At 39.9% G+C, this 13,046-nt stretch overlaps 1 protein-coding gene across 1 annotated transcript in view; it reads left to right on the top strand.

Moving 5' to 3' along the window:
* Positions 1-12,833, top strand: part of RFX4 (regulatory factor X4) — a gene marked incomplete at both ends in the record, with an annotated part of 88,161 nt that extends 75,328 nt beyond the window's left edge. Inside the window, 4 exons of the mRNA XM_083365628.1 lie at positions 1,356-1,517; positions 5,146-5,308; positions 5,684-5,822; positions 12,561-12,833. Of these exons, the coding sequence (XP_083221754.1) occupies positions 1,356-1,517; positions 5,146-5,308; positions 5,684-5,822; positions 12,561-12,833 (737 nt within the window). The remainder of the gene's footprint in view (positions 1-1,355; positions 1,518-5,145; positions 5,309-5,683; positions 5,823-12,560) is intronic.
* Positions 12,834-13,046: the final 213 nt, after the last annotated feature.

Raw genomic sequence — 13,046 nt, 5'->3', positions numbered from 1 at the left:
CAGGGTGGGGGGGGGGAAACTACTATATCTTTGTTAGAGACTGGGGAGCTGGGCTAGAAGTACCTGTGGACATTGTGGGCTAGATGAAAGTTTTATAAATCAAAAAGCTATATGGTATGAGCTTACCCTTTAGCATGTATCTTGTCTAAATCAGGGCAAACACTTCAGTTTGCAGGCTTGAAGCCTTAGAACCTATTAAATTGATTTCATAGAAAGGTCAGAAAGCTTTAATTCCCAAGTAGAAGACTGTGGCACCTTCCATATGTAATCTCTGTAGAGCAGGAAGGACTCCCGTTTTGCATCTGCAACCTTCTTTCAGGCCTGGATTAACCATTCAGCAAAATAAGCATGTGTTTAGGGCACCAAGGTAGAGGGGTACCATTGAGTTTTTTCCGCTAATTATCAACTTAATTCTTTTACTGCCATACTTAATTTTCAATAATTTTTTATATTTGCATTTTCCCTTTTGCAAAAGGCACTAAAGGCTTATTTGCTGGTGCATTACACCGAAGAGGAACTCTTATCAACAGTGCCAACCAAAGTGTTTTAAAGACTGCTTTATACAAAGTTCTCTCTCCTACTTTAGCAAAATAGGAGCAATATCCTTTCCTGCAGGATTAGAAAGGCACATTAAAATCGCAGTTGCTTCCAAATTACTCTCAAATGTAGCTGCTATTATGCAGTAGCATTCCCAGAAGATCACAATTCCCACCAGTTTTCTCCAATTTGATGCCTTGCGGATGTGTTACATGTAAACTCCTGTTATATCCAGATAGTTTGGCTGGTTAACTTCAGCTCTCTAAACCCAGATTTCTCATTCTAGAGATTCTCAATGCACCAAGGCTGGTTCCACTATATTATCTACTTACTTTTTAAAAACTAGGCATTCTGCTAAATTAACTTAATTCATTTGATTTAGGTTGATTTATTTTACTTACATTTATTAATAAATATCAACAGTAATTAACATTCATTTATTACCAATTTATTTACTTTATATCAATTTATTTACTTTATATCCTGCCTTTATTATTTTTACAAATAACTCAACACAGCAAGCATACCTAATACTCCTTCCTCCTCCTTCCCCCTACCCCCAACAACAGTGGGTTGGCCAGAAAGAACAGCTGACCCACCAGAAAAGCTTCTCTTAAGGCATGACAGATGTTTGTACTAAAGTGCCTTGCGATAAAGTAAAGTCTGCTTTGGGAGCTTGCAATATTCACTTAGAATTTTATTGAAGATATGCATCCTAAAACAAACAAACAAACAAACAAACAATAAATACAGAAAAAGGAATGCTGGGATATAATTCTCATGTTTATATTTTCTACTCCTTTTTCTCCTGGCTGCAGTTGAAGTACGAGAAGAGATGACAGTGGCAGAACCTGTCCCATCAAGTCCGTCCCCCGTGGCTTTTTCTCCAGCGAAATCTGCCACCTCAGTGGATGTTCCATCCGTTCCCTCTCCTATAACCAGCCAGTCCCCAGAGTATGCTGGCTTAGCAACCTCCACAGGTTGGTAAGGCTAAGGAGAACTGTAGACTTTTGAACGGATAATGTTGACCTAAAACTGCAAGGGAGGAAGTTTTAATTACACTCCAAATTTATGCAGAATGAGAAATACAGTAATTTCTTTAAGACTATCTGATCATCAGTAGCATTGGTGAATTATTAGGTGCAGAGTTGCAAAATTTATCTGTCTTTTTAACATCATATCACATCCTTTGGATAAAACTGGAGGCAAATCAGGGATGGGATTTGCTGATTTTACTTATTAGCAAAATTTAGATTCTACCCAACTCTAAGCAACTCTGTGTGGCTTATGTTATAATAATAATAATAATAATAATAATAATAATAATAATAATAATAATAATAATAATAATAATAAGAAACCAATAGAAAATCCCATGCTTTTGGCAGAACATTCCCTCAGACAGAAAACATCACCAATAAGGCTCCAAAGATATTCTAGCCCAAGCCCTGGAAGAACAGCTAATTTTTAGAACATTTGGAACATCATTAGGGTGAGAATTCTGGGATGGTTATATCCTTCCAGAGGCCAGTGCTGCAACAGAAAATGTACATTACCTGGGTTACAGTAGGTGCTGTTGATTGATTGAAGGGACTCAAAACTCACTGAATCTATCCAATCTTACCAGATGGGCAAAAACCATGGGAGACAGCACTGTCCCTCAAATAACCAGACCCTATGCCAAGAATAAGGTGGCTCAGTGTGTTAGGACGCTGAGCTTGTTGATCAGAAGGTCGGCAGTTTGGCGGGTCGAATCCCGAGTACTGCGTAACAGAGTGAGCGCCTGTTACTCGTCCCAGCTTCTGCCAACCTAGCAGTTCGAAAGCATGTAAAAAATGCAAATAGAAAAATAGGGACCACTGCGGTGGGAAGGTAACAGCGTTCCGTGCGCCTTTGGCATCTAGTCATGCCGGCCACATGAACACGGAGACATCCTCGGACAAGCGCTGGCTCTTCGGCTTTGAAACGGAGATGAGCACTGGCCCCTAGAGTCGGAAACGACTAGCACGCATGTGCGAGGGAACCTTTACCTTTATCTTTTTATGCCAAGAAGGGCTTTATAGATCATAACCATCCTAAATTGCATGAGAAGCTAACCAGCAACCAGTGCTGCTCTCAGAGGAGCATTGTCACATAAACATACCAAGGCTTACTATGTTGCTACATACAGGACCAGCTACAGCACCTGAATGGTCTTCAAGGATAGTTCCATGTAAAGCACAGTACTGTAGTCTATCTGTGAGGGGATTAGGGTACGAGTGATCATTTGGAGACCCTCCTGATCAAGAAATGGGCACAAGTGGCAAGCCAGATGTAACTAGGCAAAGAGCTATTTTGACTACAGTAGCCACATATTCTTTGAATTATTGAGCTAATATGACCCCCAAAATTGTGCACTAGTCATCCAGGACTAAAGAGCAAAAATCCTGGAGGAGACAAAAATTCATAGCCACTCAGGCTAGGATTGAGTCTGAATCTCTTCCTCCCCATTCAGATTCACCCAGCCTCCAGACACCAGGACAGGACATTGACAGCGTCACTTGGCAGACCTAGATAGATTACAGCTGAATGTAATCAGCATATTGATGATCATTGGATTCTGATCAGTGGATGGCTGCTCCCAGAGATTTCATGTAAATGTTAAACAGGAGGCGAGAATGTATCAATCCCTTAAGCACCTCATAAATGAGGGTCAAGAAAAACATTGTCACATTGTCAGTGCCTCACACTCTTACTCCTGCAACCTGTTCAAAAGATACCATGATCAAAAGGCTGCTGAAAGATCAAGAAACACATGGATGAACACACTCCTCACATCCCAGCTTTGAATTTTTGCAGCCCAAGTACCATAACTTAACCCTTAAATAATATACTGATGTTTTTGCACAGACTCATAATCACTTAATATCTGGACCTTCACAAAAGATAGGAAAACTGGACTTACATACGAAGAGAAAGATTTGTGATTTTAATGAATGAGAATGGCCCAGCCTGCTTTCCACACAGTACTTCTCTTCCATTCAGTTTTTACAAAAAAATTATTTCCAAGAATCTTAAAAGAAAACCAAATGTATTTCTGAGATAAGCACAGAAAAAGATATATTTGGAATGGAAGGAAACAAGATGGAAACAAATTTCCATCACTGGTATTCTGTTGTTCTAGCCCCATCCCCATCCTTGGTCATTTTGGTTAGTCTTTTCTACAGATTTTCCAGGCTACAATATCCTTTTTATTTATTATTTATTAAATTTATTGGCCACCCATCTTACCACATGGTAAGATGCAATTTTTGAGTTGCAGCAATCAGAATTTCCTTCCATAAGATGATGAAAATGGCCTTAGAGAGAAAGTGAAAACCACATGCAAACGCCTATAATAAATTCCTGATTACCAAAAAGGTTTGGAAAGATTGTTTGGAATGGGCATATTAATGTGAGGAAGGTGGAAAGGTAAGGCCTTTGCCATTTTTCTACTTCTGTGCTACCATGCCTATTCAGTCATCTTCTGGGAACAATTTGCAAGTGTAAACCTCTCTGGAATTTGATAGGAGAGAAAATTAACTATTGCAAGGGAGAGATACATTTACAATCATCTCTTCCTCAGTCTGACCCCAGTTGCGCTCTTAATAATGAATCCTTTAAAGCAGGGGTGCCCAATCTTGGCAATTTAAGACTTGTGGATTTCAATTTCCATGCTGACTGGGAAATTCTGGAAGTTGAAGTCCACAAGTCTTAACGTTGCCAAGGTTGGACACCCCAGTTTAAAGGGTTGTGTGCTTTGTGGAAATGGTCCATTTGTCAATGACGCAGCATGGCACAATATACAGGGTACATGCATAAAGTCTCAGGATTTTGAGTATCATATTCGAAAAGGTTTCTTCTCTTGCATTGTCACTTTTCCATTTTTTCAGCCTGACATATTTCTGCAACAGTTTGCCTCAAGAAACAAACAAAGCTATCCTGCTATAGATGCCCTGGATAAGCAGGACTGGAATTTGCTGGTCCTTGGATGGGAAAGGAAAATAAGGACCAACACTTTCTATATTATCACTTCATGGACATAGATATAACATCATCAAGACTTTATATCTGTGCCTTCAACAGAAGCTCTTCTGCAGCATTTACTAACTGATGTAGTCTTACATGTTCTGTGTGGTTTTCCTATATAGAATCTGCCTTCACAGATATGGCTCCTTACTATGCAACATTAATGTGAAGAAGAGCATATTCTGAACAATCGAGAGGATCTTTCCTTTGCCATTTTAACCCCTTTCAAATATAATACATGAAAATATTTTTTCTGCATGTTATTAGATCATGATTTCCTGTAATTAACCATTTTTGTTCTCTTAGTAGGGAAATGTAATGTGTACAGTTCCAAGCAGCTTACTTTATGAAATCAACCAGTGGTTATCTTCTGTACACAAAGCTTTCTCAACCCTTCTCTCAAAACTTGTAGAGCTACCTAGGATTCTAGCATTTACTATCAGGTCCCCCTCCCCACTCCGCTGTTAGGAATCTACAAGATCTATAGAGTATCCTTGCATTTGATTTTAATAGAGATTATAAACTATTTCGGAGCTAACTGACTCTTTCTGTTTTATGTAGGGGCCATGCAGTCCTATACATGGTCTCTCACCTACACTGTAACTACAGCTGCTGGATCACCTGCTGAAAACTCTCAACAGCTGCCTTGCATGAGAAGTCCTCATGTTCCTCATTCATCTGTGACACACAGGATACCTGTTTATCACCACAGGGAAGAGCATGGGTAGGCTAATACTTTTTTTTTGCAGAGGAAAGGAGTAAACAAGCATACAACATCCTTCCTTAGCCTTGTGCCTTCAAAATATTATTTTGTTTTTTTATATCCCACCATTATTTTTTTTTCAAATAACTCAAGACGGTATCTCCAATACACCTTCCTCCTCCTATTTTCCCCAACCCTGTTGGGGTTAGAGAGAGTGAATGGCCTAAGGTCACCGAACTAGCTTTCATGGTGAAAGTGGGAATTGAACTCACAATATCTGGCTTTCTAGCTTGGTGCCTTAACCAATAGACCAAAATGGCTGCTCCAATTAGCCTCAGTTTGGGGAAGGGATTGTTGTATGAAATATAGTTCCAAGACTCTTCTGTGTTTTTCCAGGTACACAGGAAGTTACAACTATGGTACTTATGGAAACCAGCATTCCCACCCAATGCAGAGCCAGTATCCATCTTTACCACATGACAGCACTATTTCTGCACCGCTCCATTACTCAGCTTATCACCGAAACTCTTCACAGGTCAGTGTCAATCCCTCCACATCAATGTCCTAGCTCATTAGGTTAAATGAAACATCCATCAGGGCAGCCACAAGAAGTGGTTTCAAAAAGCCAGGGTGGTAGCTATGGCCATAAGATCAACCCTGTCCCTTTTCACATTTGGCCCGTCAATGTTTGATTGTTCATTTGCTTTTAAGTTTGTTAGTTGACAAGAAAATTGATACAGTTCTGACAAATGCAGGCTATATACCGTATTTCCCTGAAAGTAAGACTTACCCCGGAAATAAACCCTAGCTTGATTTTGGGGGGAAGCGCACCTAAAAAATCAAGTTAAGGCAGGGGTAGAGCTGCCCCACATAACCCACACCCACTTACTGTTGCAGCCAGGCCTCCCATGAATCGAAACCTGCCTTGCTGGCCCACTCCTTCTGCAGTGCCCCTCAACCTGCATTTCGGCATCAGAGGCCTTCCAGAAAGGCCTCTGCAACCAAGAACAGAGCTACGGATTCAAGCTGTAACTCAGTTCTTGACTGCAGAGGCCTTTCCAGAAGGCCTCTGATGGCAAAATGCAGGCCAGTGCTCCAATCTCAGCTACAGAGGCATTTCCCTTAGCTGCAGAAGAAGTGGGCTGGCTGGACAGGGCTATTGGTGCCACCGCCCCAAGATGAGACCGTGGAAAAGACACCCCCTTAAAATAAGACCTGGTGCCTCTTCTGGAGGCAAAAAAATAAAAAAATAAGACCAGGTCTTATTTTGAGGGAAACACGAGTACTTGCAATATTTATGAATAGTAAACAATTACCGTAAACTTCTAAAGAGGAACTTCCAAGGGCCTCTAGGTTTGATGTGCCTATTTTATTTTACTGCTTTTGAGCAGAATAAAATGCAAAACATGATTTTCTTTCCTTTTAATGGAGCATGAATGGGAGAATTGTCAGTTTCAGGGAACTTGCATCCTTTCCCTTCTTGAAGTTATTTGTATCCCATTGGCTGGTCATATTTCCTTGGGGACAAAAAAATACAACTTTCAACAAAGCATCTCTGAGATTTTACACTAATGTTTGGGTGGCATTAACCCTAAAATTAAAATTGTCTCTGCTTGTTCCCTTTTGGGCAAACCTACTTCACCCAGTGGATTTACCAGACCTGTCTCCATGATTTTACTAGGAGCCTGGTTAAAAATTTAACAGAAAAAAACCCTTTCTTGGGTTGATGATGAGCAATACTCCAACTCTTATTTTCAGTCTGAAAAGCTGAAAAAGATCAAGTGCCGACCATAACAAACGGGGAGGAAAAGATTTAATGAAGCTGACTAAATAACCCATCTGCATTCAACTTGTGAACAAGGAGTTTGTCTTGGGGTCCAGAGATCATGTAAAGCTATACTGAGATTCATTTGGTTTCAGCTTAGACTATTGCATGAACTCAGCTGTAATGACTTATAAACCATGAGTTGTGATATAGGTGGTCAACCTATGGCTCCAGGATTACATTCAGCTCTTGAAATTGTTTATGTGGTCCCTTCTAGTACAGTTATTAAAATTGATAACATTTTATTTATTTAAAACATGTATATGTCCACCTACTTTATAACCAACTCTGAATGGCTCCCAACCATAATTAAAACAGTGTAAAATCCATAATAAAAACATAAAACTAAACAAAATATTAAAAACAAAAAACTGGTGCCAAGCCAAGCTTCTGAGTGCTGTCATCTCATTTTATTCCAGTGCTGGGAGAAAAAGCCAGGTCTCCAAAGCTTTATGGAAGGCTAGGAGAGTAGAGGCCTGCTGAGCTTCAGGGGGAAGTATTCCAGTATATGAGAGGCTGCCACAAAGAAGAGGGGGTGAAATTATTCTCCAAAGCACCAGAGGGCAGGACAAGAAACAATGGTTGGAAACTGATCAAAGAGAGAAGCAACCAGGAATTAAGGAGAAAGTTCCTAACAGTGAGGACAATTAACCAGTGGAACAGCTTGCCTTCAGAAATCATGGGTGCTCCATCACTGGAGATTTTAAAGAAGAGACTGGACAGTCACTTGTCTGAGATGGTATATGTTCTCCTGCTTGAGCTGGGGGCTGGACTAGAAGACCTCCAGGGTCCCTTCCAGCTCTATTCTATTCCACAGGGCAGGGGCTGGCTAACATCTCCTGCTCAAGGAGCAGGTGGCAGCTATAGCTAGAGGGTCTTTGCATAGATTCATCTAGTGTACCAATTGCACCCTTTTCTGGACAGGGAGGCCTTGATTCTTGTGACTCATGTCTTGGTCACCTCCCATTTGGATTACTGCAAAGTGCTCTAAATGAGCTGCACTTAAAGACCACTGGCAAACTTCAACTAGTCTAGGATGCAGCAATGTACAAAATAACGGGGGAGAGGACTAGGTTTGCCCTTGTAATACCTCTGTTGCACAGGCTGCACCGGCTTCCAGGTGCAATTCAAGATGCTGATCATCACCTTTAACCACTTTAAAATACGACCACCTATTCCTAAGGACATCTTTCAAGTCAGATAGGGTAGGCTTGCTCCTTCCCCTAAATGTTGCCATATGATTGGAGCTAGGAGTGTGCCTTTTCTGTCATGGTTTCATACCACCAAGAAGTAGAAAAACACATAAAAATTATTTATTTAGTTTAACACAGTTAAAACAAATAAAAACACTTTTCCTCAGACTGAAACACCCTTTATCTGCCCACTTTGACTTTTGTTCTTCCCTAAGTAGTTAAGTATGATCTTCAGAAGACAAATTTCCCTCTTGTATGGAGCTAGTTCAAGTCTCAGTACAATATTTATATTATTGTGGGGTGGGCCAATCCCAGTGGGATGAAACAGTCCCTCAAGTAGCCTGGACCCATGCCACTAAGGGTTTTAAATGTGATTACCAACTCCTTGAATTGCACCCAGAAGCAAACCGGCACCCAGTGTGGCTTGTGAAATAGTGGTGTTACATGAGCCATTCTTGGGGTCCCGAGAACTGCCCATGCTGTCACACTCTGCACCAGCTATAGCTTCTGAAAGCTCTTCAAAGGTAGCCCCATGTAGACCACAATGCAGTAGTCCAACTGTGAGATGTCTCAGGCCTGAATGACTAAGTGCAAGGACTCCTGATCCAGGAAAGGCCGCAATTGCCACACAACCTGAAGTTGCACAAAGACTCTCCTAGCTGCGACTGCTACCTGCTTTTCGAGTAGGAGTCCCAAATCCAGGAGAACCCCCAATTTGCAGACTGGATACATCTGGGGTAGTGCAACCACACCCAAAATTAAAGATGATAAAGTCCTGGATCTCGGGACCACATGCATCCAATGCCAATCGGTTTTGCCATGGTTCAGTTGAAGCCTGTTGTCCCCCATCCAAGCTCCCACAGCCTCCAGGCACCAAAAGAGGACAGTAACAGAACAGTGGAGCTAGAACTGGGTTTTTTAATCCCGGTATTATTATTATTATTATTATTATTATTATTATTATTATTATTATTATTATTATTATTATAAATAAGGCAGCCATTAGAACTAGGACTAGAACTTACAATCTTCTGCTTTGTAGCCGGGTGCCTTAACCACTAAACCAACATGGCTATCTTCTGGAATCACCAACTGAATTTCAATAATCCCATAATATTGTATATTAAGTGAAAGACAGAGAAACATTTGACATGGAAAGCAAGGGTTGTAATAATATATATAAATCCATCAATTAAAAAAAATGTATCATGTCTTGATTTACAACATACATTTCATACTTCCTAATGTGCATTTTAAAAAGACCAGTGAAATATATTACAACTCTGTAAGGCTAAATATTTGAAAGCAATATTTTGCTTTATATCAGAGATAGAGTAAATTTTCTAAAATATGAACAAAACTCTTATCATGTTAAGAATTGCATTTATAAGGAAAATATTTTTGCTGTTTGAACAGAGATACCTTTCATTCTGTATAATCAACCAGGAAGCTGAAGGATAAGAATAAAAAAGATTATTCTTCAGATTGATCTTCAAGAACTCAACCTTGGTTGGGTGGAGGGGAACTTAAAATAGCATTTCCTAAAATAATAAGGGGAAAGAACTAGAGCTCATTCTAAATTTGAGGGAGAAAAAGCCTTAACAATAATCAGCTCAAAGTCACCCCAACTTAAAGGGGCCAGTGTTTCTTGTCAAGTTTCAACGGCATGGGGATGGCAAGTGAGTTGACCCAGAAAATGGTAATTTCCTGTCAAGAGCTCTCCAACAAATGTCGCCTTTATACTAGGCAAAGATCACTAGGCCCCAGTGTTTTGAGATCAGCGTGCTTAAGCACTCTTCATTAAACCGGATGCAGAGTGTGAAAGGTGATTCAGGCTTCTTGGGCAGGCATCCGCACAGATGGTGAAGCCTTGGACACTCCAACAAGCCTGAATAGATGCTTCACTAGTGGAGTTAATAGGCAGGCAGGGTCCAAGGCGGATTTTAAAAATATTGTTTCTCAATAGTCTCTTCACTGGAAGGAAAAAGAAGTCCCTGACTCATTTGCAATTAGCTGACCTACCCATACAAATCTTTCCATGTGGGGCTTCAGCCATCACAGATTTTATTGTAAAAATACTACATATTTACAATGCCATATTATTTTCCAGCAATTATTCTTTCTTATATTCATGACACATTCATAAACGCAGCTGCATCAACGGCGGGGGGGGGGAGGGGGAGGAGTGACAGGGTTGGCTGCACAGAGAAACAGCTCACTGTGTCCCTGATTCCCTTGTCTTTACAGTTGTTTATTAGCTCTTTCTTTTGGCCTGGGCTTGCTTGCCTGGGAATGTTAACAAAACAGAGAATGGTGGATCATAGTGTATATGACCATGTTTAAAGAGGTTCTTTTCTTGTCTGGCAATCTGCACTGCCAATGAGAAGAAATAGTTTTATCCCACCAAGATTCAGTAAAGCAAACTATATTGTATCTGCCTTCATGTACTAATACTTCAAGTTCACCCTGTTTGTTCCCTAAGCTTTGAGCATTAGTGTCTAGGCATTTGAATCCTTTATGGGTTGGGGGAGGTTTCTTATATCTCCTACTTAGTAATTGGAGTTGCCATCCTGTCCATCACTCTCTACTTTGTTTTGTCTCCTGTTTTTACTTCTTTCTCTTTACTCCCTATTTCCTTATGTGATTGGTTATCTAGTGTTTTTTGCTTGGAATTAGTTTGTGAAGTTTGTGAAGATTGCCCCCCCTCCCACCTCAATTTTAGTTTAAAACCCTTTTGATAAGATGAGCCAGTCATTTTCTGAATATATTATTTCCAGTTCTTGTGAGGTGCAGTCCATCCCTTGCCAGTAGCCCTTCATGTAGATAATGCAGACCATGGTCTAGGACAGGGGTAGGCAACCTTGGCTCTTTTACGACTCGTGCTGGATCAGGAATTCTGGGAGTTGAAGTCCACGAGTCGTAAAAGAGCCAAGGTTGCCTACCCCTGGTCTAGGAAGCCATGGTATTGTCCCAGTATTATGCACTGTGTCGTGCCTCAATGAATGATACAACAACGAATGATTTATTTATTTATTTATTTATATTGAGAATTTTACATACCTTAAAAGCCAAATCGAAAGAAAAAATAGAAAAGAAAAGAAGAAAAAGGGACAGTAAAAAATTAAGGTTGTAAAGCATGTCTTCTGATCTTCTCTTCAACAAACATAATCTTATAATCCTCCCTCCCAGATGTCACAGAAATCCCTTCAAGCCCTCACTTTGTCCACATTTTTTAATTCTCAACCCACGAATTATCATATCCTTTTTACTTTTTTCAGCAAAAAAGTCCATATTAGGTTTCCATCTAGAAATCTCATCAAATATTAATATGTCTGGTTGAAAATGGGTTTTTTTAAAAAAAATTAGGCCTTTTCTCCTGTTTCCAAATAAAGAATATGGTTTTCAAGTGAGGAGATACAGGTTTCGTGAAGGCCTGAAATCTGGAGCAAAAGAGGTCTGGAATAAAGGAGAAAACTGAATGAAAAAACTTCTTTCCCATCAAGGCTTATTCCCATACAATAGAATACACAGCTTCCTCCAATTTGCTTGATTTTTCACCTGACTTTAGTTGTAAGATAAGATTTTCACTTAGGAATTCATTAAAACATTCAATGTAACTAGGTGTGCATACGATTGTACAATATGTGATAGTATATGATATTTTTTATTTTTTTATTTATTTTAATTCCATTTATATCCCGCCCTTCTCCGAAGACTCAGGGCAGCTTACAAGCTTAGCAATAGCCTTCATTCTATGTATATGCCTGCTTATTAGGGCTTTCACACACACCCCAAGCGGCATTATTACAAAGTCAGCTTAATTGCCCCCAACAATCTGGGTCCTCATTTTACCTACCTCGGAAGGATGGAAGGCTGAGTAATGTTAATTTTGTATTAATTTTGTATTAATTTTGTATTCATTTTGTATTTATTTTGTATTAATTAATTAATTTTGTATTAAGAGAAATGTTTATTTTGTATTAATTGCAATAGCAAACCTTTATTATTTATCTTGTGCTTGCTGATTTGATGGAAGGGACAGATTTATTGTATACTATGTTAAAATTCCTAGACCAAGTTTGTTTTCCCTTGCACAATCACCAGTTTTTGTAATTCTGTATTTCCCACCATAAAAAGTTAAGGAGACAACTTTGACAGAATTTGCATTTTATTTACTTCTTTTCTGTGGGGAGGGCGATATAAAATGCAGTTGCACAACTAAATTTTTTTTCACAATATGCTTTTGTGTCTTTAGTACCCTTTCAATAGCCCGTCTTCACGGATGGAGCCCTGCTTGATGAGCAGCACCCCAAGGCTGCATCCCTCTCCAGTTACACCTCGCTGGCCAGAGGTGCCCTCGGCAAACCCTTGCTATACAAGTCCATCCATGCATTCCACAAGATATGGAAATCCCAGTGATATGTACACCCCATTAACCACACGGAGAAATTCTGAATATGAGCACATGCAACACTTTCCTGGCTTTGCCTACATCAATGGGGAAGCAACCACAGGATGGGCAAAATAAACATGAATGGTAATAATATCAATCCTACATATTTAATAAAAATCAGACAAAAAAGTCTATGCCTGTTAGTAAAGTAACAGAAGTCTTATCTGGACATTGGTAATGACTATGAAGATGGGAAATCTCCTCGGCACATGACTATAAGCATGGCATGCTCTAGTCTAGGCCAGTGCAATGGTTCCTCCAAGCAAGCAAGGTTTTAGTGCTGCTATT

This window comes from Vipera ursinii (assembly GCF_947247035.1).
Source record: "Vipera ursinii genome assembly, chromosome: 6".
Classification (NCBI taxonomy): domain Eukaryota; kingdom Metazoa; phylum Chordata; class Lepidosauria; order Squamata; family Viperidae; genus Vipera; species Vipera ursinii.
This window is presented reverse-complemented; position numbering and strand designations above follow the sequence as displayed.